The following is a 22,462-nucleotide window of genomic DNA, read 5'->3' on the forward strand; positions in this document are numbered from 1 at the left end:
TACTCGACCCTTTCTGATTATACTAAACGGAGAAGTGAAACCATGAAAGAAGCTCAAAGCTCAACTCGCCATCTCTGCACACTTGTTGAGGAACTGCTGAGAAGTAACCAGGACCTTGCAAGTCGTATCAGAGGGCTTGAGCGAGAAGGTTCTATTATTGCCGAGTCTAGGAAGGATGACGTCTCTACGCTTCGACAGACACGAGGCTCAAAGTCTGTTTCGTTCATCGATACACAGGCTTCCGCCATTAAATTCACATTCGACCAGGATCTCCAGGCATCTCGAGTGTATAACCGCGCCGTAGGTAGACAATCTATGACGTCTCTTACCAGCACTGCCTTGTACACGACTGCGCTATCTCTATTCTCTAACTTGAGTCTCTCTCAAGTGTCCAACATCTCTTTCTACGCGTTGCCAGTTTACTCTAATGATTTGAGTAACAGCGACTGCTATGTATTTGGCGAGGAAGGCGCTCTGGTAAAGTCTGATAGTTCTCAGGCTCCCGAGTCTTCCCCCTCGCGAGAAAAGGCACGAAATAGACCAGATAACATCCTTCCACCAACGAACCAGTCTCAGGCACCTTCGCGGCTACTCGGACGCTTTGCGAGAAGGCGTAAGACGCCAGCGGTGAGCGCACCGGCAAATCCTGTCCATGTTACTCACGCTGGGTTTGACAACTTAACTGGGCAGTTTACTGTATGTTATGGCCTTGTGCTTTATGAAAGTGTGCTCTCTACAGCTATAACAAGCCGGCTAACTGTATTTAGGGTCTACCTCAAGAGTGGCAGAGGTTAATTAACGCATCCAACGTAGAGGTCAGAGATCGGCCAACGCAGGGGTTAGAGATGGTTGATATACTGCAGTTTTATGACCTAACCACAGAGAGGAGTTCTTCTGGATCCCAATAATTGCCATTCGTTGTATCCTGCTAGCACTAATATGTCCTTTATACTTACTATAACTATTCACTCTGCACTGTAATAATTGACTTCTTGCGAAGGTTCTACTCAGTACTAACCCCCACGGCCTACCTATAATAGAATTCTTCCCTAATCTAAAGACTTGGAGGCTTCAAGATATTAAATTTCCACTAGTGTTATTGTTCAGATGCTTGATATATCAATATGAGAAGCCGGAGTTTATCAGTAAGCATCCAGTCTCTGATATAAATACGGCTTAGCGCCTAAGCCCTAACTTAAAGTACTATTAATAACTAAGGTATTCTAATAGGTCTTACCCACAGACATAATGCTTAACAACATCATGGTCCACAGCTCCACAACTAATCTTTTTTCCATAATCTTTACCCGAACACTTTCCGTACAGAGATCCATCCGCTCGATAGAGGGCAAAGTCATCCGTGCCGCAGTATGCAGCGTGATCTAGATTCGTGTCAGCAATTGTGCCCAGCCATCCAAATATGTAACTAACACTCCGTATTATCGCCAGGTAGTTTGAACTTCATAGAGCACAGGCTCACAGTCGTATATCCCATCTCGACTGCGCTTTTCGTACTACAGGCCGATTGGCCTTCCCACCAGGCAATGTGGTGATTCTCGCGATCGTAAAGCTTTTCCTGTTGGCCAAGGCTGATAGCTGCGTGAGCTTGCGAGCATAGTGCTACTAGTAAAACTTGCTCGAAACGCATTGTGTAGAACTGGCGGAGAACCAAGTGAAGCAGGAATTAATTGACTCTATGTTTGATCTGTCTGGTTTCACTCTCATGGCATGATTCTTACCTACCTACTTATACACTATCTTGTTTTACATCACCATTACCAAGCAGGCTATTTCTTACATAAAAGCTTTCTCTTATTTGTCATTGCACACCTGTGATCGCTCTTGGAAACTTTGTTAATAATCTGATTACTTTGGAATTAGTTTTGATTCGTCTTCTACTGCTGACATAGACGATATCAGCCACCATCAGTAATCCATGCCGAGCATCTCGTCTATTGGCAGATAGAACGGCTTACTGAGGAAACCGAGAAATTAGTAGGGTCCATTCAAAGAGGATGCCAGCTTGGCCCTTAAGTGATGAAAATTCTTCGGTAAAGTTAGTCAAGATTTAGAAGATCTTTAACTAAGTATTTTTAGTACCTCAGGCCAATTTCAGAAGTCTTCTTGCACCCCGCGCGATTCATAGCTGGTACGCCGTGTGTATTTTGCCACCAATTGGTGGTCGTAGTATCATGTCGGGCTGGCTGAGTAATTTGCCTCGACCTTGGTAGATTGAGTTACATATACTAAAACTACTTTCAGACATATAAGTAAATATCTATATATAACTATTCGATGAAGACGAAGTTATAAGAGAACAGAGAAAGCATCAAGAAAACACTCACCAATTACCTCTCTACCAATCTCTTTAAACTAGTCATCATGCGAGCCAACGTCGTTCTACTCTCAACCCTCTTTTCGCAAGCCTTTGCGGCGAAAATTAGCGTCGGCCAACAACAGCAATCCGGAGGCCAGAACTACCATATCGCTTGGTGGGAGGGCGACACACCTTGCGATGGAGGAGGTCATTTCCTCGGCAGCGTTGACCAAAGTCTATGCTCTTTCAACTTCCAGCTTCAGAACCAGGGTTCAATCTGTGAGAATTAATACCTCAAACCTTTTGAGGAACTGTGAACTAACTATGCCTGTTGACCACTTTGCTTACTGTGGTACTGATGACCTGGCTATCTACAGACTTGATGGGTCTTTATACGGGAAATGCTCGTCGAAAGACTATAACAAGAAACTTACATGCCAGAACAGTCATGATGTTATCAAGCATTATGTGTGTGGCTAGAGTAACGTTGCTAGGGAGGTGGGGGAGAGTATAAAAATCAACACCTGGCCTGATGTTGGTGGTTGGTTGTTGGGCTGTGTTTCCTTAACATTTGCAGCTAAGACTTGTGGCTAAGAGCTTGAATCAGCAGACAGAACTTAGTTATAGTTAAACCAATTGCTGGTGCCCGTATTGTTGTCCTATGGAAATTTAGCCACTAAGCAAACACCCTTCTGCCTTGTGTTTAGATATACTGCAGGGTATAGTTTTCCTGAATAGTCATCGTGTCTTTCCTCTATATATAAGAATGTTAGCTTCTGGAAGTCAAACAACTTGTAATTACCATTCGCCATTGTCATAGAACTATGATGTGATCGGTGGTAAGATAGCTCAAGCCATATACAGCAAGAGAAAGAAAAAACAGCAGAAACTTTACCTAATCCCTCTCACTGCCAGGTGAAATAAACGCACTCCTTGGCTGCATCAAATCCACAGCCCACGGTATAGCCCTCCCGATACTCTCGACTAAGTCCGCAATCGCTTTTGAGACTATTTGCCATGTCATCGTACGTACTGCCACCCAAAGACTCATAGCAATATGTTAATGCACGCGCGAGGGATCGTTGCCCATTGGACATTTTTGTGCCATCAATGAGGCCAATATCCACGTCGCTGTAAGACAAGGTTAGAGACCCTGTATGTAACTAAGAACATCGAAAGGCAAAGAAAACTACTCACTGTTGCTCGTCAGAGCAGCCTTTTTTTATACTGATTTCAAAGCAGTAGTTCTCGTCCGTTGGAATGGGATGATCTGCCCGGGCCACTGCATATCTGTCTTTACCATCCGGATAAGCGTCGTTGAGCGTTGCTGATACGACCTAATAAGCATATGGAATATCGAGGTTGCATTGGAATTACTCGTTATCATAATCTCTCTAGGGTCCGCGTTATCGTCCTTCTCGTAAAGGGCCGGATGTCGGTCGTTTTTGTGCCATCGTTGCGGCATCTTAGTGACCCTTTTACCTCTTTGGTCTACCCTATCCATGCCGTTTTGTTGGAACCTTTTCAGAATCTTCTTCTTTATTTCCGATTGATTGTATACTGTGGCGTATTTCAAAGGAGTCCAGCCATCTTCATCTTCCACGCTTCCAGTAACACCAGGCACGTTGATGAGCTGTTCGAAGAACTCTTCGTTGCCAGCTGCAAAAGCAGCATGTAGAGCTAATTCACAAAGCTCAATGTATTGTGAGTGGTTCAGATTCTGACATGAAGCATTGATCACCTTAAACACGTCCTTCTGACCAGTTTGACAGGCCCCATACAAGGCACTCTGTCTGCGAACGCTGCCTTGGACGAGATCCAACCTGGTGTGGCGACAGAGTATTTGTGCCATTTCCCAGTCCTTTTCAGCAATTACGTGATCTAATGCTGTCTTGCCTTCATGGTCTTTGATGTTGGGGTCAGCGTGTGCCTGGATCAGCTTTTCAACGAACCCTTGGTATCTCATCGCTGCATAGCTTAACGGCGTTCGACCAGACGGACCAGGAATATTGACGTCGATTCCCTTTTGGGCAAGAATGAAGTCGAATATTTCTTCATTGTTGGACATGACGACAAGGTGTAGTGGAGTCCCGAGGTCTTCGTCATATAAATTCGGCTGGGGATATCGCTCAAAGACTGCCTTGGCAATCCGAAGTTCCTCAGACGCCAGAGCCATATGCAACGCTTGTCCAGGGCCCGGATCGAAAGTCAATAGCTTTTCGACCGAAGATTGCCGATAACAGGCAATTGCAAGGACCAAGGGGGTGAAACCAATAACGTAGGGCTCCCCTAAGTCAGGATACATCAAGGAACTGAGAGAAGTCCCATATGTTACCAACTCCTCAATGCAACTCACATGGCCTCCTGCTGAACAGCTATGTAGCGCAGTTTCTCCTTCGTAGTTCTGCTGGTTTGGGTCGCCATTGGAATCCAGAAGTTTTCTTACTGCCAAAGCATGGCCATTCCAGGCGGCTCTAGAAAGAGGTGTAAAGCCGCGTTTAGACGCTAGGTTCGGGCCGGCGTTAAATTCTAGGAGCTTCCTATCGCCTGAACATGTCCCCTCCCAGCAGCTTTCGACAGAGTTGTATTACCGTGTTTAGTGCATGGTACGTTGGGGTCGGCTCCATGTTCGAGTAGTAGGTTAAAGAGGCTGTCACTGCCCTCTTGCTCTGGGTCAAGAAACGGCGCCATGATGAGAGCGGTTCTCCCACATTCGTTGACTTTGACATCCCTAGGCAATCTGACATTCAGATTCACCTTATCCTTGGCCTTCTCGAGTAATTCGCGTATGACAGGAACTGCCTTTTCGCCATCTAGGCATGCTCGCAAGAAAGGAGTGACACCTGCTTTGTCTGGCTCATCAATCATGATATCTTTACTAGAGTCTAGCAGCATTCTCGCAATGTCTAGGTTGTTTGATCTCATTGCTTTCGCAAAAGGAAGTAAGCTAGCTCCATCCTTCAAATTCGGATCCGCTTCAGCATCAAGAAGAGTCTTTATCACATCCACGTGAGCGCTTTCGACCGAAATGTGCAACGCAGTGCTGCCAGAAATCGGGTCAACCCAGTTGAGAAAGCTTTTGTCCGCTGATATCGCAAGCTTTACGATGTTCATCCACGCATGGTGTACGGCCAGCTGAAATAAAGCACCACTGACGGTCGCACGATTGTGGTCTAAAAGAACTTTCACAGTGCTTCGATGATGACTTTTTGCGGCAATGATCACCGCCGTCTGACCTAGTGGCACGCAGTCTAAATTCGCCATCTTGTTGAAGGATTGTACAGGAGGAGGAGGAGACACATGCTGATTTTAGCCTAGAATTACCTCAATACACGTGACTAAATTTGCTACAAAAGACAACCAACACCTGGCAAAAGGTAAGTGGACTGACTAATCCTTGCCAAAACGCACAGTTAGGCAGGCGATTCATACCCCGGGCATTGCCTTGCATTTCCACGCTCATCCTCCGCTCAGTGGATCCCCCATGGGCCATCAGCCAAGTGGGCAGGCGTGGGCGTCCATTTCATACAACCACCCTCATCAAGCGCCTCGCAGTAAGTCCCTCCCCAAAGGTCATCTGTCTTCTGTCTTTGCACCGCGGCATTCAAACTTCCCCAGGGAAGCCTTACAGCTATCCGCCAGTAAAAAGTCACTCTTGGGCTTGCACCTTTCATCCATGGAGTTCCAGAGGGGAGGAGTAGCCCAGCCGGCCGAGATGAATATGCCGTGCGAGCCATCTGTTGGGAATCTGTTCACGGCAATGTTTGGAAACGTACTGAGTAGAAGAGTATTAGATGTTGAAATACTCCAGATGCACGCTAAGTGGCGCTCTGCCCAAGCGCGGCTTGTAGTCTAAGCCTTGAATTACGCGCTAGAGCATCCTCCTTCACAACTCGAACACGCTCGAAAGCCACATGGACTGACTCCCATCCAATAGCACCGAGAGACTTCAAGTCATGCTGAAATGCTTCTACGGCTAGCGGGTAAGATCTCCTCCCATCGTCGCCCCAAACAAGCCTCTTCTCATTGGTTTTGTACTTTTGCTCCAGTTCCTGGTTCTGCCACTTGTGGGCCCAAACACTTGCAACAGCGCTTTCCCCATTCCAGTCTTTTTGGCCATCTATCCATCCAAACATCGGTTTCTTGCGGTAACAGAGTGGGTTGGGCATTCCGCTTGCTGCAGTATGAACAAGTTGCTTGGTTTTCCAGATGGCTGTTTGAACCTCTTGAGTAATAGACGCCGGCCAGTATACAATGAACAACTCGACGTTAGATGTGTATCCAATAGCGAACATGTTAGAGGTAAATATAATAATCTCGGTCTCCGGCTGCACGTTGTTGGTTGTCAGATTGGCCATTAGCTGCTGATGCTCGGGGGACGATTTGAATTTGTCCCATTGCTCCTCCGTCTCCCAACCAACGGCAAGAAAATACTGTTGATGGGACTCGATGATAGGGCCGTAGTAAGGTTGGCGGATAGAATGGCCCCATGCGTCAAGTGGTGTGAAGATTGACTGCTCCGGTTGAGAAGCATAATGGAACTTGGTCCATGTCGTGATCCCCATTTTTTTAGCCCGCTCGGAGGCGCTTTCAACGCGAAAAGGCTTTTGTGCTTCAGTCATACTTTTTCCCTCGAGGAATTGAACTTGAACAAGATGAATTTTGTAGTTGTCTAAGGATATAAATGGGGGGTAAGCTGGCTTTATGCTAAGTTAGGTGTCACATCACAAGCCAGGTGGAGACCAACAAGGTTTAAGACCCCTGTAATGTGATTAATAGCGCTAAGTGCGATTAAGCTGATGGGCTGAAGATGAAACATGGTGGCTCTGCCTGACGATAGAAATCGTGCTAAAGGAGAGGTTGGTTCTGGAATGGGTTTTGTCTTTATAAAATAATATCTAGACTTTAGAGACCTCAGGGATATCTGATAATCTAAACAGGATATAATCTTTTACCTCCCTTGAATCATGGCGAATGATCCTCTGCGACTCGATCACTTTCTTTTTCGTGTTTTCTATGAGAAAGGGTACAGAATCTGGTCATCCTTACGACAGCAGGCCACTGAAGATCCCAACATTCCTTTAGACAACCTACAGGTCGAGCATCTCTTCCCGCATCACCCTTACTTCCCGGTTGGGATTGAGCTAGATAGCACTGGACTCCTGGCAGCCACGTCAACGTGGGTTCCTGGGAAAGGATCCTGCGACTTACCGCCCTTCGAGCAGCCTTTTCGAATTTTGCCGCGTGTTGCTATGCCTACCAGATTGCTTATTTCGGCCAAATTGCCTCTGCCACCATCTGTCTGGTTCAAGGCAGATGACAATCATCTCACAGTCCTCGTTCTCGCATGGGCGTACGCTTTGTCAGCACGATGGGCCGATATATTCTCTCAAGCGTTGCCACTGGAGTACACTGACAGTCAGGCTGAGTGGTTAGCTACGCGTCCTTGCGACAACACAGAAGCAGTGGTAGATATTGGAAACGTCAGCGACGACGCTGCACGGTGGTGGGCAGCTGTGCTTTCGCCTGGCCAAGGTTGGAAGGCTTCTATGGTGTGTGGACGCTACAAATTCATGTCTCCTTGGTCGTCGACACTGGACTCACTTCCCACTATACGACTGTTCAGCGCCTCGAGGAGTAGAACGCCAGGCCACCAATGTTGCTCGAGCTTTGAGTCGGCAGTTCAGCATATTTCTGAATATTGTACTCTCCATTCCATTCACGGTCAAAACCGTGCTGCTTTTGCGGCAGCGCTCATGCTCCCGTTGGCCAACTACGACAGAGTGAGTGTCCTACTTCCGGTGCCACGAATGTGCACTGCGCCTTCAAAAGTCAGGCCAACCTCAGAATCGATGAACGAACCAATCTATGGCCAAGATATCCGACAGTTCGATAGGCTCCTTACCTTGTCATGCAATCCTCACGGAGTGAAGTGCATTCTTGGCAGCATCTTCTACGAACCTAGCATACTTTGCAATACATGTGGTCCATGGTTGCAAGGCACTGCCACTGTCTTCCAGCCAGGGTTGATACAAGACCTAGATATTCTAGCTCGGATGTTTTCCCTTCGAAGCCCTCATCTGAGCTTTCTGTGGCTTGGTGCCATCATTGCGGGCTTGCACAGGGGTTTCTTGAAAGGCCCTGGAGGACTCCTGGGACTCAACAGGATCGATATCCACGAAGCGGCTTGGACCCGAACCCTAATATCCTTCATTCAGGATCACGTCCCTCAACAGCCAGACAATACCACTTCCATCTCACGCAGGCATGAGGGCACGTTAGCTTTTCTTACCCAGGGGACAGCAAGATACAGGTTCCCACCCATGTTCCCACATGCGCCTCTTGGCTCAACAGCTGTTGAAGATCTAGACCTCGATGTTCGTCTTCATATAGCATGCCAAGGTGGACACACACTCCAGTTCTCCAAGATCATATGGACCTGTGCAGGAGGAAAGAAGGAAGTCCACGAAGCAGCCGCCATGACCAAAGTCACTCGTCCTTTATTGAAGTCAAGTCAATCTGTAGCGGCTAGTCTAGTAGACTATAGAGGGCTAGACCCAGACAGGGATATTTCAGAACAGGTGACGCGAAATATATTTACTTGGATGCGAGAGATGGATGGCTTTCCAATCAGCGAACGAACGATATATAAGCATGAATGGCTGGACGATGGTGACTCTGACGGTGGCTCCGCAATGGGTTGTGACTTGGGTGTTACGGTTGGCGGTTGGATCTCTGGTGTTATGACCGCTCGTTGCAACTCTTTGTAGGATCCGACGTACAATAGGAGCATGCATGATGGATGCTGGCATCAGCTTCACAAGACATTTAGACCAGGCGATAATTCGTCTGCGAAAAGAGACTCAAAAAGTCATTTATCTGCATTAATGCTAAAGTGAGCGTGTTTATGAGGTGGGCAGGGATAAAGCCAGCTGATTAAACACCTAGACTTCGGAGACCTCGGGGATATCTGACAACCTAAACAGGACATAATCCAAGTCAAGCATGTGACGGCGCACTGAGTTCCAAAGGCCATCTTCACAACCAAAATAAAGGCACTGATCTTGGCCGATCTCAGCATTTGCCGTCATTTGGGTCGACCCTACCCACCTATCAGCCAAGTCTCAAACCAGCTCTAGATAGGACTCACCTGAAAATCCAGACGCCAGTATCTGAGTCCCCACCTCGAGAACACTGTTCGATTATCCGGTCAAGAGGCCCAGTACACCAGTGATGTATAAGTTGAAGTCTTCCAAAATAGTCCTTGCTCTCAACTGAGAACTCAACCTTCTGCGAGGGAGAGAGCTGAATGCACTTCTTTTTGACTTGGAGAGGAGCATAGAAATCTCCCAAATCTTTGTCACAAACTTCGGCGACGTGCTGCCGTGCAAGGTGGCGGTCCTCAAATTTGATGCCGGACATGAAGCATATGGATGAGACGGGGTTGATGGATAGACCGATGACGGCCATGAGGAGATTTAAGGGTTTCATTCTGGCAGGCTTGATTGGGTAGCTTTGTTCGAACTGAAGAGCTGAGGAGGTGTAAAATGCAAGGGTATCCATCCTAGACCATGACAGTAGATTCGAAGGTATATATAGCTGTATCAGCGGGGTTCGTTTTGTCTGACTGTACTGACAAGGTTGGGGGTTTAGAAGAGGCTTCAGCCTCAAAGCCATAAACTTACGTGTGAGGCGTGTGAAGTGAGTATCAGTGGTGGGGTCTATCAGCTCAAAACAACACTCTTATCGAATCAGCTCAGGCAGTATACCAGCTACCTAACACATCTACTGTACACTTATGAAATGCATGTGTCGCTCCGGAGAATTTAGACGTCGCCTTGGTGTAGTATTATGCTCGCAGCGGAGCTTCGGGCGATCGCCATATGTGCGACTGACGATACCTAGAAAGGCGAAGAAAGCCTAACGCGCCTACTTTGAGCTGCTGAGGGGTTAGGGGGGTTTATCCAGTCTTGAGGTGGCAGAAATCGTGACGCTTTGATTAAAGTTAAAATGACAACTTCCCGAATCGGCATGCCTATTATTACGCAAAAACAACGGTTGCAACAGAAGCCTCCAGGCATTGTGTAACCTCTGTACCAAATTGCGAGACCTCGTTTCACGACATACCCGAACAAGGCTGTCATATCCTAGGTGTCATGATTCATATGCTGACCCTCGTCTATCCAACTCCTCAAGCCGTCAGTGTTCACAATCTCGCTCCGATCGAGGTATGACAGCACTTTTGTAAACTCCTGGATGTACTCCGATACCCGGCGAGAGAGCTGCCTATCCATCTCAAATGGGCAATTCAGTAAAGAACTAGCAATGCTGCGCACTTTGTAGATCTAGCACACACTCTTAGGATTCTGCGAGAAGAAAGTGAGACGAGACTTACGAGATATAATCCATTGGGCTCTAAGTACGCATGAGGAATGCTGTGGAGAATGTGAAGTAATTGGCGGGCTACGTCTTCACGGTCCCTCCAATTTTGCTTTAGCTGCGTTGTGACGTATGAGTCGTCTCCCTCTCGGTCCTTCATCTCTTGCAAAGCAACAACCATTTTATCAAGAAGAAAGTTCTGAAGCCATAAATGACTGACGTGTAGATTGGCTCTAGTACTTTCATTCTGCAAATGCTCGATGTTTGCGTCAGCAAAAGCACCTTGACGGCCCTCGCCACCGCCAAATGGCTGGTAGTTATCACCCGGGCCCCATTGGCGCATGTGCGTTGGCAAGCCATCAAGTATATAACGTAATTGATCAAGAAGGTCTCTCAACTTTGACAGACGCTCCTCTGGTGATCTGCCAAACCCGCAGTTGCAGCCGTCATTGACCATGGACTCTCGCATACCCAAGAGAAATGCGCGAGATGCCATGATGAAGACGGTAGTGGAGTGAAATGGCGCATCGTCTGCTGAGTCAGTGTTGTTTGGTAGCCCCACGGATGGTGTTGAAGGAAGCTGGCCGACGATTCCTGTCTCTGTTATGTTCTCGTCGACGATGTTGAGAGGCTCCAATGCAGCAAAATTGACATCGCGAATGGTGTAGTTGTCTAGATATGTCAAGTAATTGCATCTACCCGGTTGGATCTTGGAATGCCTGACATCTTGTTACTCGAGAAGACCGCTTGGAAGCAATTGACTTACGCGAAAGTATAGAGCTGTAGCCAGAATGACTTCTTTCGCAGTTGAGTCTCAATGGGATTCAAGCCCTCGTACTCCGACACAATATGCATACCCAATAGTCGCGCGAGCTGCATTGACTCTGCTTCAAACATACGACTTTGGTTGATCTGCCCAACTTGAAAGGCTCCGATCGAGAGGCTATACGCCGTAGCCCACTTCCGATGGCTGATATGATCCCAGTAATCTGCGGGCCGAAGACGGATGCACATCTGAGAGCAGTGACTAATCATGGCCGTGCGAGTACCAAATCGAGCTGCCAGGGCATGATAACTATCAAACTTTGATGGCAGCAAGCCCACAGTCAACGAAGCTATTGATACGAGCAGCAGTAGAGTATCGAGGTCCGTAACATCCTTATTCGTCGCCAAGTCGGCGCGGAACGTGGGAAGGTGAACAACGGGAACGAGTGGGTATATATGGTCAATGTAGTCATTCATGATGGTCATGAACAAAGTCCGAGGACAGATCTCATCGGTTTGGAACTGATGCTCGAATAACTCGACATTTTGAGACGGTTCGAAGTGCGCGACATGACTATGAATGGGTGGACGGCTTAGGGATGGTGCATTGGGCGATGATTCAAATGCCAGAGTCAGATGAGAATCCGCGAGAGGCGTAGGGACTTCTGTATGTACTGTTTCTTCTTCCTCGTAGTGGATTGGGCTCTCGACGTGTAGTTCTGGAGAAATGACCGCAGGCGTTTGAGTCGTCCTGATAGCAGTTAGCCAGGCTTTCAAGCGACGCGACAATCCCAAGGTTTGGCTCAGACTACCTTCTTCTCTTTGGACCTCTAGGCCTTGTTGGTATGTCAAAGCTACACTGGATATGCAGCCTCGAGCATCCGACGCAATGCGACGCTGTTCCTGTACCATCCCTCGGAAACACGCACTTCCTCCGCCGAGCACGACACGCATCACATGCCCTTGTGCTCAACTGTCTTGTCTTTTCTCCGCGAGCTGTGATAGACTCATCTGCTTCGTTGTCGGTCGATAGCAAAGATGTGCTGGGGTCTGCCATGGTAGGTAACCGAGCAGTCGGGTCAGACTCTGGGGTTGACGAGGCGGAGAAATACATACGGAGTTAAAACATGACCCGCTGGAATGGTCATCATGTGCCGCTTGGACTTTTTCGTTAGTTCGTTTTGGTCGGAGCCGCAATTCTACGCCTAAATCGGTGGAGAAACTTCCGAGGGTTCGGCAAAAAGGACGATGTCTTTGGATGGGATTAATCGACGCGAAAATTCGTCTTGTATGAGTTGAAACTTTTAGGAAGCCATTAGAGTTAGGCTTGTTGCAATACTCCGCCCCAATCTTGGTTGTATGCTTTGAAGCCATCATTGACTTTGGAATGATATCAAGCGTCTTTTGAGTCCAAACTACATGAATGGGCCTTTGGCATCCACCGTGCACTATACCTCTGAATCAATATATATATCTAAATATGAGCTCACAATAGGAAAGCTTCAATTGAGGTTAGATGTCTAGGTTATTATTCTTCACATTGATAACAATCACTTGACAAATTGAAGAATTAAAATGGTATTTCTTACTAGTGTAGGGTAGTTGACTCTCGTCATCGCCGTAGTCCCCGCCACGTTGTCGCGTGCTGGACCGTGAACGTCTTCTGCAGAAACTCACATCTACTACTCGTACCCACTAGTAACGTGTACTCTCCGACGTCACTACACCAATAATCCTCCCTCTCACTCCAATAACTCGTCGCACGCAGCACATCTACCTCAATCTCTGCAACGCCTTTTTCTCCAACTTCAAGATGTATCTTGGCAAAGCCCTTAAGCTCTTTGCTAGATCTTGTGATCGTGTCAAGAGCAGAAGCAGTAAAAGGTGTTGGATGGGGTGGCTTGACGTAGACTTGTACAACCGCAGCGCCCCTTCGCGAGCCAGTGTTTGACACGCTCAGACTCACTGTCAATTTCTTGCTGTCAGAGACTACGTGCTCTTCAACATGCAAGTCAGACAGCTCAAAGGTAGTATACGACAACCCGTGCCCGAATGGGAACAAGGGTTCAATGTCAAGCGTGTCGTACCAGCGATAGCCGACATGCACGTCTTCGTTGTACAGGACGCGTCCTCCTTCTGACCGGAAGTTCAAGGCACTGGGGTTATCTGACACGCGTCGGGGCATCGTAATTGGCAGTTTGCCAGACTGGAACTATTAGCGAAAACAATACGACGTGACTGGGTCGACTCACAGGGTTAACGGCACCGAAGAGCACATCGGCAATACCATTACCAGCCTCATTACCACCGAACCACGCTTGCGCAATGGTACTAGCCTGATCGACCCACGGCATCGAAACAGGCGTGCCACTTTGTATCAACACCACCGTGTTGGGATTCGCTTGTAGAACTGCGGAGATCAGATCGTCGCTGCCAGGAGGAAGCGACATGTTTCCGCGATCTTGACCTTCACTCTCCCATTCTCCACTCGTCCCAACGCAAAGAACGACTTGATCAACGCTTTTGGCCAACTCCACAGCGTCTTGGAGTGCCTGTCGCGGCTCAAGTTTGGGACACCCACCAAGGCGCATACCGCCTTGGCCAAAGTCAACGACGCCAGAGACCTTGAGATCAGAGGTTTTATCGCAGCCCCAGCGCACGACGACGTTGTAGCTCTTACCACCGTTAAGAAGTTTACTTCCTGTCTTTTCGACGGTACCACAGCCCAGGAATGAACTGCCTGGCTTTTGATCGGTGACATTAGAGACTACCAACTCGCCATCAATGAAGAGTTCGCCGGTACCATGAACGCAGAGACCAAAGTCCCATTCTCCTGTCTTTTCTGGAGTCAAGATCCCCTCCATCTCAGCGTACCAGATCTGCTCAAGCGCTGGATGCTCGTAGTCCACAAACCAGATATTCGAGTCGTCAAGAATCCTCGTCTCGAGTACCTTGCGTGTATCCGGCCCTGATGATGGAGGCGGGTCGTTGTAGATGCGCAATGTGAATCCTTGGCGCTGATCGTCAACTGTCTTCAACAACTTGCCTATTTGAGGCAGCGATCTATGACCATAGAGACCCTTGGTGAAAGAAACATCCTTCGCAATGCCCTTGATGCCTTCCAGTGGGGAGACAGTATGGTACGCTCGAAGGCTCGCACTTCCACCACCGCAATAAGTACTGATGTCGGCATTAGGGCCAATGACTGCAACTTTCTTCGCAGGGTCCAGAGGTAAAACTCCCTTGTCATTCTTGAGAAGTACAACTGACTCAGCAGCGGCTTCGCGCAATAGGCTGGTATTTTTCTGACTTTGAAGCTGAGTCTCCGGCGCATTGGGAGGTATGCTCGTGTTTTCGATAGAATGCTTGACCAACTTCAAGACATTCCTCACACGCTCATCCAACGTCGATCGCTTAACCTTGTTTGAGGTAACAGCGTGAACTAATGTCTCACCACGCCATCTTGTCGGACCTGGCATTTCGAGATCTTGCCCTGCATTGATGGCCTCCGTCGTACTGTAGGTACCGAACCAGTCGCTCACAACTAATCCATCCCACTTCCACTCATCGCGAAGAATATCCTGCAACAAATGATGATTGTCTGGCGCGTGGGTTCCGTTGACCTTGTTATAAGCCGTCATGAACACCCTCGGACTCACCATCTCAACCGCAATCATAAACGGAAGAAGATACACCTCTCTCAACGCGCGCTCCGTAACCTGCACGTCAACAGCCATCCTCGCACTCTCCATATCATTACAAGCAAAATGCTTCATAGTAGCAGAAACGCCATTCTTCTGCACACCACGTACATAATGCCCCGCTAAGATCCCCGAAAGAACAGGATCTTCGGAAAACGACTCAAAACCTCTTCCGCCTAATGGTCCCCTCTGAATATTGACCGTAGGCCCAAGAAGAACATGAGCACCTTTGGCGTGGGCTTCGTCAGAGAGTAACTGTCCAAGCCGGTGGATGAGATCAGTGTTCCATGTTGCGCCGAGGGCGGTACCGCAGGGAAGACATGATGATGGGGTGCTGTCGAAGAAGTGAGTTCCTCGCACGCCGTTGGGGCCGTCTGAGAGGCGGATTGGGGGGATTGAGAGGCGTTCAATTGATGCTGTGTGCCACCATCCGACTCCAGCAGTGAGCTGGACCTTTTCTTCGAGGGTCAATTGCTGTATGAGGGCCTCGATATCCATTCTGGGATACCTCATCTCAATTGCTCGTGTCTTGAAAAGTGATGATGTGATTGATGATTGGCAAGCAAAGGGACTCCAGCTTCCATGGAAATGCGATTGACTAACCAAAAATGAGACTGAGCTATATAGTCCATGAGCATGATCACAGTCCAGCATTCTCATCTTTGTGCTCCATCATGGGACCTAATTCTCCGCCAGAGTCGTAGTCCATAATTTGTCTGCGCTGATGATCATGGCACGTTGATCGTCCAAATAATTCCAACACGGAGCAATTGCTTGCATGATGCGCCGAATCAAGCTCTCCGAAATCATCTGCCGTGTTCTTCACAAGGGGCGGAGAAATACACACGCCAACCACCAAGCTAAGCTCACACCAAAATCTCAATTCTCCGCCTCGTTACGGAAAGCCCCCACTGGCAAATCTCCGCAATGCGACATCGCCCTCGTAATTTTCTAGCGGTATGGGGAGACGCGAAAACGTCTGATTCCCCATGGGCAGAATTTACTCTGGGGTTTTGACAGAGACTAGTGTGCCATGTGATACTTTAATGGCGTGGAGTATTTTGGTGGATTTTTTCGTTCGTCAATAACGTGTATGGGAGGACTATATAGACTTGCATACATCCCCAGCATAAAGTCAATGATCGACACAGGCTTTCAACATCAAGCCATCGCTTATATATCTTGGAGCTGAACCTCTATTATATTCTCGATTTTTCTTCAAGTTACTTAGAGTGGTCTCCAGCAAATATGGGCGCCGTCGCTGAAGTTGGCCATGGGCCATCCCACCAACCATGGTACAAGACAAGCCACTTGATCAAGCTCAACTCCATCATCCTATCCCTCGTACTCTTCTGTAAGTCCTCACACCGATCACCTCGGGTATCCCACTAACCAACTTCTTCACAGCCTCAGCAAACGGCTACGACGGCGGACTCATGGGCTCCATCCTCGCGCTCAACACCTGGAACAAATTCATGCACCACCCAACCGGCGCATATCTCGGCTGGATGACAGCAATCTACTGGCTCGGCAACGGCCTCAGCACACCCCTCGCAGCATGGTGCTCCAACCGCTATGGCCGCAAGCCCGGTCTCTACGCAGGCTACTTCTTCCTTATAATCGGCGTGGGCATGCAAGCTGGTGCGCCCAACGAAAAGGCCTTTACGTACGCTAGACTCTTCATCGGTTTCGCTGCTGGCTTCTTGGGAAACTCTGCGCCTGTGCTTATCAATGAGATCGCGTATCCTTCGCATAGAGCTATTGCGAGTGCGCTGTTTATGTGTGGGTGGTATGTTGGCGGCACGATCTGTGGATGGGTTACGTTTGCGTGTCGTGTTATTCCTAATGACTGGTCCTGGCGCATTCCTGTCCTGCTACAGATCTTCCTACCGCTCTGTGCTCTGCCGGGTTTTCTGATGGCGCCGGAGAGTCCGCGATGGTATGTCAGTGTTGGAAGATTGGAAGAGGCAACGGATGTCATTGCGAGGTATCATGCTGGCGGGAACAGGGATGATCCGATTGTGAGCACGCAGATGATGGAGATTGAGGCTGCTATCACGGCTGAGAAGGATGCAGCGAATGGTGCGTCTTATCTCGATATGTTCAAGACCAAGGGCAACCGACATCGATTGTTCATCTCGGTCACGCTTGGGTTTGTTGCGCAGTGGGCAGGCAATGGAGTTGTTTCTTACTATCTGCCTCTTGTCTTGACCTCGGTGGGTCTCAAGACTACAACTGAGCAGACTCTCATCTCGGCATGTCTCAACGTCTGGAATCTTCTTTGGGCTACTGCCGCAGCAGTCAGTGTTGATCGACTGGGCAGACGATTCCTTTTCTTGACTTCAGCGACCGTCATGTTCTTGTCATTCGTTGTCGTCACTGCTCTTAGCGCATCTTTTGCCAAGTCAGGTGCTTCGTCGGTTGGACTGGCGGTTGTGCCATTCCTCTTCATCTTCTTTGCAGGATATGACGTTGGACTGTAAGTTTCACTCATGTCTCGACATTGTCACAGCTAACATATTTAGAACACCCTTCCTTGTCGCATATCCTTGCGAGATTTGGCAATTTTCTCTCCGGTCTCGCGGTCTCACGGTGGCGTGGTGCACAACCGTCGCGTCAATCTTCTTCAACAGCTTCGTCAACGCCATTGCTCTCGACGCGATTCAGTGGAGGTACTACATTGTATTCGCCGTGATTCTGTTCATCTTCATCTTCGTCGTCTACTTTACTTATCCTGAGACACGAGGACACACGTTGGAGCAAATGGCGGTTATCTTTGATGGGGATGATGCAGTGTCGTCTCAGGCCGTTGCCTTGGAAAAGAGCGATGTTGAGGAGAAGGAATAATGACTGGAATGTTGAGATAAGATAAGGACTGTTAGTAATCAAAACAAGCATTGACGATCGTCGATCTAATGATATGATCGACGATTGATTGGTCGAGAAAGAATCTGACGTTTTAGGCTGCCGCTTGCTATCACTGACGTCAGTGTGAATGTATCATGTGCCCGGTCTCGTCGTAAGCTTGATTCCTCTCAAAAAGGCTTCTCTCCTCTTCCTTTCCCCTCTTCTTCTGTGTCAACACTTTCTCTCAATCACATCACCAAATAATACTGCAAAAGTGACTGTCAAAATGCTCAACAACGCTGTCTTCGCCTTCCTTCAGCTCTGGCTTGCTACGCTTGCCTTTGCTGCTCCCATCGCTGACGAGGTCACCGTCACTGGCGCTGAGCCCTGGCACTATGGAACTGGTGGTGGAATTATCGGTTTCATCGTCTTGGTCCTTGATATCCTTGTCTGGAGTACGTATCCCCATATCTCCCTGATATTGTTAATGGTGCTAACGAAGGTTCAGTCGAGGTCCTTCAGTCGAACCGTCCCGTCTCTCACAAGATCCTCTGGTGTCTTGTTGTCTTCCTTTTCCCCATCGTCGGAATGATCGTCTATTACCTCTTCTCCAACCGCAAGTCTCACATGCGCAACTCTGACTACACCCCCGTTCCCTAAATGCATCGCGCGTCAATTGACTACAGTCACGCGACACACAACAACAACACGACAAATGAACAAATGGGGCTGAGGAATGACGTACGGGGCAACGGCAATACGGAAGTGGAAACGAGTGACAAATACATCAGATAGCGATTTGTTTTAATGGCAAATGAATTGACGAAACGTTTCTTTGGGAGTCCTGAGTACGCCTTGCGACTGTGACAATTATATATGGCCGCGACCATGGCTGTGTCCTTCTGTCCGGCCAATGTCAACTTAATTGAGTTTGTGCCTCTCTACATTCCCTGTTCGACAGAAAAATAAAAGGCATTTTCCGCCTTGACTGAGGAATCATCCCGGTTTATTCCATTTACTTGCACAACCAACTGCATATGCACGTCTACGCGCGCGACAAGTGAAACACCAACATGGCGGAGCATCTCAGCCGGCCATTAATCCAGGCCCAACACCATGTACTTAGCTACACCAGAATCCGCACAAACGTCAAATGACAATTACATACAAACAATTGCAATTTCATTTTACTATCTAAGGTGCTTCTCGATTCACCATGCAACCCAATCAACGAGAGATTCAGCGACAGCTGATGACAAAGTACAATATTATTGATGATGGGCCAATTGACGCAATCACCGATCCCCAGTGGCCGACGTCATGCAATCAAGTATTTCGCGATGTTCGGCAACTCGGGAAAACGGAATACCAAGGCTATCATGCTAGCATTTCCGCCGATTCTTCGCAGGCTCCGTGGAGAATCCAGGCGAAAGTGCGTGCTGAATCAATCAGTCAAAGAGTCAAGCAATGCATAAAGGCCAGGAAGAATGAGATCAGCTGGCGCTTGACGATCGAAACCAGAATTATGGCCCGGTTCGACACGGAAATTGCTTGGTAGGATAATGACACGTTTTAGAAGGGCATGAAATCTAATCTTGATCAGTAAACGTTGTAGGGGTCGCCTTTGGCGGTCTGAGCAAGAAGCCACCTCAACCAGTGACAAGGCTGATGACGACTACAACTCGCTGAGGGCCCGACAGAGGAGACGCCAGCCCTGCATGTGCAGTTCAAATGATACCGTACGGGATGTGTGAGCCTCATTTGTCCGTAACATTCGAGACACTGACTAACCAGTGCTAGATTTGAGCAAGGCACCAGTCCTCTCTTCGACGACAAAGCCGACCAAGCAATCATATATCCTCCAGAGCTACTAGCCGAGTTACCAAAGCGTGAAGAGCGCCCAGACAGGATCTATGGGCTAAAAGCCACTGAACGATTTTGTCGATTGTTAGGCTTAGTTCCGGGTATCAGGATCACCCCTTTCAAGCCCGATGGGGAACCTATCATTTTTCCTTTTCTCGTGATTGAGGCGAAATCTGAAAAGGCGAGCTACAACTTCAGCGATATCCAGATTCAAACAAGTTTTGTTATCCGAGAGCTTCTGTCTATACAGCAAGGATTGGCAGCCGTTGCTGAAGAGGACCAAGATTGGGACGCCGGTCCTCTTGTCTGGTCACTCTCTTACATGGGTGAGCAGTGGAGGGTATCCGCAGCCTATACGCAGGTACAGGGTGACGATATCTCTTATGTGAGTAGAAGTAGCTATGGAGATTTGATGTCTCAAAGGCTAACATATTTTCCAGCACGTGGTTCGACTTTGGCACGGTTGTATTGACTCACTCGACGATGCTTTGCGACTTCTTCTTATCATAGATTACATCGCCGATTGGGCACGAGATCTATATCGCGAAGGTATAGCCCGGGGCCTTCGAAAGTTAGCTCAATGTGATTCGTCAAGTCTTGCCCGGGATGAGGATGTCGCGTCTCTTTCAGGCGACATGGGTACATGGCTCAACAGTCTCTTTGATACCAACCGTGATGCAGTGAGCCAGGTCCTGAGAGATCCTCTTCACGAGTTCGACACGGAGGCTGGTGTTTTTCGAGATCCTAGATTTGTCCGCTCTAAATGTCGGGGCTTGGTAATCACCCACAATAATGTCGAGGAGTTTCTCCGCACAGAACTGACTAACTACGCCACTGGCAATCTAATATCTGACCTGATTGCGAATCTCAAGGGGGCTTGCCGTATGACAGGCCGTCTTCTAAATGACTTAGAGCTCTTGTGGACCGATACCGATCGGGATTTGTCAGATATTGTGCAACCGGAAGAGACTTTCTATGTTGTTGTCACAACAGTGTTCTATCTGAACTCGGACTGGAATCCATTCAGGGAGTTGAGTTACCTTGCAGTCTCGCAGAGACTTATCTCAGATTCAGTTCGGTCCGCAACTGAAGCACTGGGACATATACACGAGCTTGAGAAAGCTCGTCTTGTCGAAAGGATTGATGCGTTTAGTGATCTTCTCAAAATGTCTGCTGAAGATAACCTGGGCGCATGTCTATTCAACTTTTGCCTCCGTACTGACACAACATCAGGAGCTGAGTACGGTATTGTTTGGAAAGCTTTGACAGAAGCAGATCCAGACGACGATACACAGGCACAAATTGTGCTCCGGTCATACATGTGGCCTACAGCACGGCTATTCATTACTCGTATTCACTCTATGTACACGATTGGGAGGAATGAACTGAAGATGCCTTTCCTCCGAACATCATCGTCCATAGATAGGGTGGCAACGGCATATGATTTAAGAGAGCGAGCAGACCCTTTGGAGACAAGGTGGCCATGGAACACCGTTCGGGCGACCAATACGTGGGGAGTATCTGACAAGCAACTGGTATTTGTCAGGGAGATTCCGACCGTGACATATTATAGGACTAAGGTCTGTATCTTTGTCCTGAATGAATCCTTCGCGACAAATGGTATACCCAAAAACCAAATCTCAGGTCCCCCGAAGAAACATATCGAGGTGCCAGCACTAAGTCAAAATTATGACACTGCCATACAGGGTCGTGGCCAGGTCTCGCGTCATCGGTTATTTACCGCTTGGAACGGTGCCATAACAACATCAGACAATACAAGCCTGCTCAAAGAAAAGCTTGACTTATTTATTGGAGCTTTAAAGCGTCAAAAAACCTCGCAGTCCATCTTTAAATGGCATCGGATCACGACAGGTTGGGCAGTTGAGCAGCAACTGAAGCCTTTTGATTTTACGCGTAACAGGCCTTTTGAACGGCAGGTTTGCCAGAACTCAGTGAGCAATATTATTCTCGAAGTTGAAAAGTTTAGCGACCATTTGGAGCACTACGAGTGGAAACTACCTGGGTTGGAGATCGACGAGAAGGATTGCCACATTGCGGCCTTTTCCCCTGGTAGTACGGTCACAGGACCAAGCCATGTATCAGACTCGATGCTCACAAGAGATATCTCTTCCACAACCAGCACACAGGCGCCGAAAAGGAAACGGGGTATGATGGACTTGGAATTAATTCTTAATGAATCTGAGAGTTCGGCACATGCAGAGAGGCGGGTTCGTCAACAATAAGAAGAGACGCAGAGACTTCTTAATATCAATATATCAATACCTTAGGTCCCGATTTATTAGGCTATTTCTCTTAACAAGATTACTAAGTATAATTTAAATTAATATACTAGGTAGAGGCTTTATATTTAAAACCTTTATAGCTTAATAAAGCTTTATTTAACTAAAAACTTAGTTTTAAATATAACTAATTCTTTAATATACTTTTTTATTTAATACTATTAGCCTATTTAACTTTCCCTTTATAGCTTTCCCTTACTAATTATTAAGGCTTAAATAAAATAGCTAATAAATTTACTATAGGTAGTAAAATATACTATAGTAATTAATAGGATAAAAAAAAAGTATTA

The 22,462-nt window shown here is 47.8% G+C and overlaps 9 protein-coding genes across 9 annotated transcripts; 6 read left to right on the plus strand and 3 right to left on the minus strand.

Annotated features, from left to right (window-relative positions):
• Nucleotides 1–42: 42 nt before the first annotated feature.
• Nucleotides 43–795, plus strand: FSUBG_6260 (adenosine deaminase family; the record flags this gene model as incomplete). Its single annotated transcript, XM_036684440.1, has 1 exon — nucleotides 43–795. The coding sequence occupies one exon, from the start codon at nucleotides 43–45 to the stop codon at nucleotides 793–795; it is 753 nt and encodes a 250-aa protein (XP_036538228.1).
• Nucleotides 796–1,183: 388 nt separating this feature from the next.
• Nucleotides 1,184–1,648, minus strand: FSUBG_6261 (uncharacterized protein; the record flags this gene model as incomplete). Its single annotated transcript, XM_036684441.1, has 3 exons — nucleotides 1,184–1,190; nucleotides 1,238–1,382; nucleotides 1,432–1,648. 3 exons carry the CDS (start codon nucleotides 1,646–1,648, stop codon nucleotides 1,184–1,186), a joined length of 369 nt encoding a protein of 122 aa, XP_036538229.1.
• A 734-nt stretch (nucleotides 1,649–2,382) lies between these two features.
• On the plus strand, nucleotides 2,383–2,607 carry FSUBG_6262 (uncharacterized protein; the record flags this gene model as incomplete). The annotated part of the gene is made up of 1 exon (XM_036684442.1): nucleotides 2,383–2,607. The coding sequence occupies one exon, from the start codon at nucleotides 2,383–2,385 to the stop codon at nucleotides 2,605–2,607; it is 225 nt and encodes a 74-aa protein (XP_036538230.1).
• A 615-nt stretch (nucleotides 2,608–3,222) lies between these two features.
• Nucleotides 3,223–6,939, minus strand: FSUBG_6263 (ankyrin repeat-containing protein; the record flags this gene model as incomplete). The annotated part of the gene is made up of 6 exons (XM_036684443.1): nucleotides 3,223–3,448; nucleotides 3,515–3,644; nucleotides 3,695–4,846; nucleotides 4,909–5,490; nucleotides 5,947–6,092; nucleotides 6,242–6,939. 6 exons carry the CDS (start codon nucleotides 6,937–6,939, stop codon nucleotides 3,223–3,225), a joined length of 2,934 nt encoding a protein of 977 aa, XP_036538231.1.
• Nucleotides 6,940–7,284: 345 nt separating this feature from the next.
• On the plus strand, nucleotides 7,285–9,087 carry FSUBG_6264 (immunoglobulin variable region used by the itc63b heavy chain; the record flags this gene model as incomplete). The annotated part of the gene is made up of 1 exon (XM_036684444.1): nucleotides 7,285–9,087. One exon carries the CDS (start codon nucleotides 7,285–7,287, stop codon nucleotides 9,085–9,087), a length of 1,803 nt encoding a protein of 600 aa, XP_036538232.1.
• Nucleotides 9,088–9,261: 174 nt separating this feature from the next.
• Nucleotides 9,262–15,660, minus strand: FSUBG_6265 (beta-glucosidase; the record flags this gene model as incomplete). The annotated part of the gene is made up of 9 exons (XM_036684445.1): nucleotides 9,262–9,295; nucleotides 9,468–9,881; nucleotides 9,955–9,997; nucleotides 10,491–10,662; nucleotides 10,713–11,391; nucleotides 11,463–12,212; nucleotides 12,391–12,511; nucleotides 13,154–13,667; nucleotides 13,714–15,660. 9 exons carry the CDS (start codon nucleotides 15,658–15,660, stop codon nucleotides 9,262–9,264), a joined length of 4,674 nt encoding a protein of 1,557 aa, XP_036538233.1.
• Nucleotides 15,661–16,410: 750 nt separating this feature from the next.
• On the plus strand, nucleotides 16,411–18,009 carry FSUBG_6266 (sugar transporter; the record flags this gene model as incomplete). The annotated part of the gene is made up of 3 exons (XM_036684446.1): nucleotides 16,411–16,516; nucleotides 16,570–17,641; nucleotides 17,688–18,009. 3 exons carry the CDS (start codon nucleotides 16,411–16,413, stop codon nucleotides 18,007–18,009), a joined length of 1,500 nt encoding a protein of 499 aa, XP_036538234.1.
• A 286-nt stretch (nucleotides 18,010–18,295) lies between these two features.
• On the plus strand, nucleotides 18,296–18,669 carry FSUBG_6267 (cardiolipin synthase; the record flags this gene model as incomplete). Its single annotated transcript, XM_036684447.1, has 2 exons — nucleotides 18,296–18,464; nucleotides 18,518–18,669. The coding sequence occupies 2 exons, from the start codon at nucleotides 18,296–18,298 to the stop codon at nucleotides 18,667–18,669; spliced, it is 321 nt and encodes a 106-aa protein (XP_036538235.1).
• A 556-nt stretch (nucleotides 18,670–19,225) lies between these two features.
• On the plus strand, nucleotides 19,226–22,115 carry FSUBG_6268 (uncharacterized protein; the record flags this gene model as incomplete). The annotated part of the gene is made up of 4 exons (XM_036684448.1): nucleotides 19,226–19,563; nucleotides 19,625–19,759; nucleotides 19,810–20,257; nucleotides 20,313–22,115. The coding sequence occupies 4 exons, from the start codon at nucleotides 19,226–19,228 to the stop codon at nucleotides 22,113–22,115; spliced, it is 2,724 nt and encodes a 907-aa protein (XP_036538236.1).
• Between the last annotated feature and the right edge of the window lie 347 nt (nucleotides 22,116–22,462).

The sequence above is a fragment of the Fusarium subglutinans genome, assembly GCF_013396075.1.
Source record: "Fusarium subglutinans strain NRRL 66333 chromosome Unknown NRRL66333_c0000064, whole genome shotgun sequence".
NCBI lineage: Eukaryota > Fungi > Ascomycota > Sordariomycetes > Hypocreales > Nectriaceae > Fusarium > Fusarium subglutinans.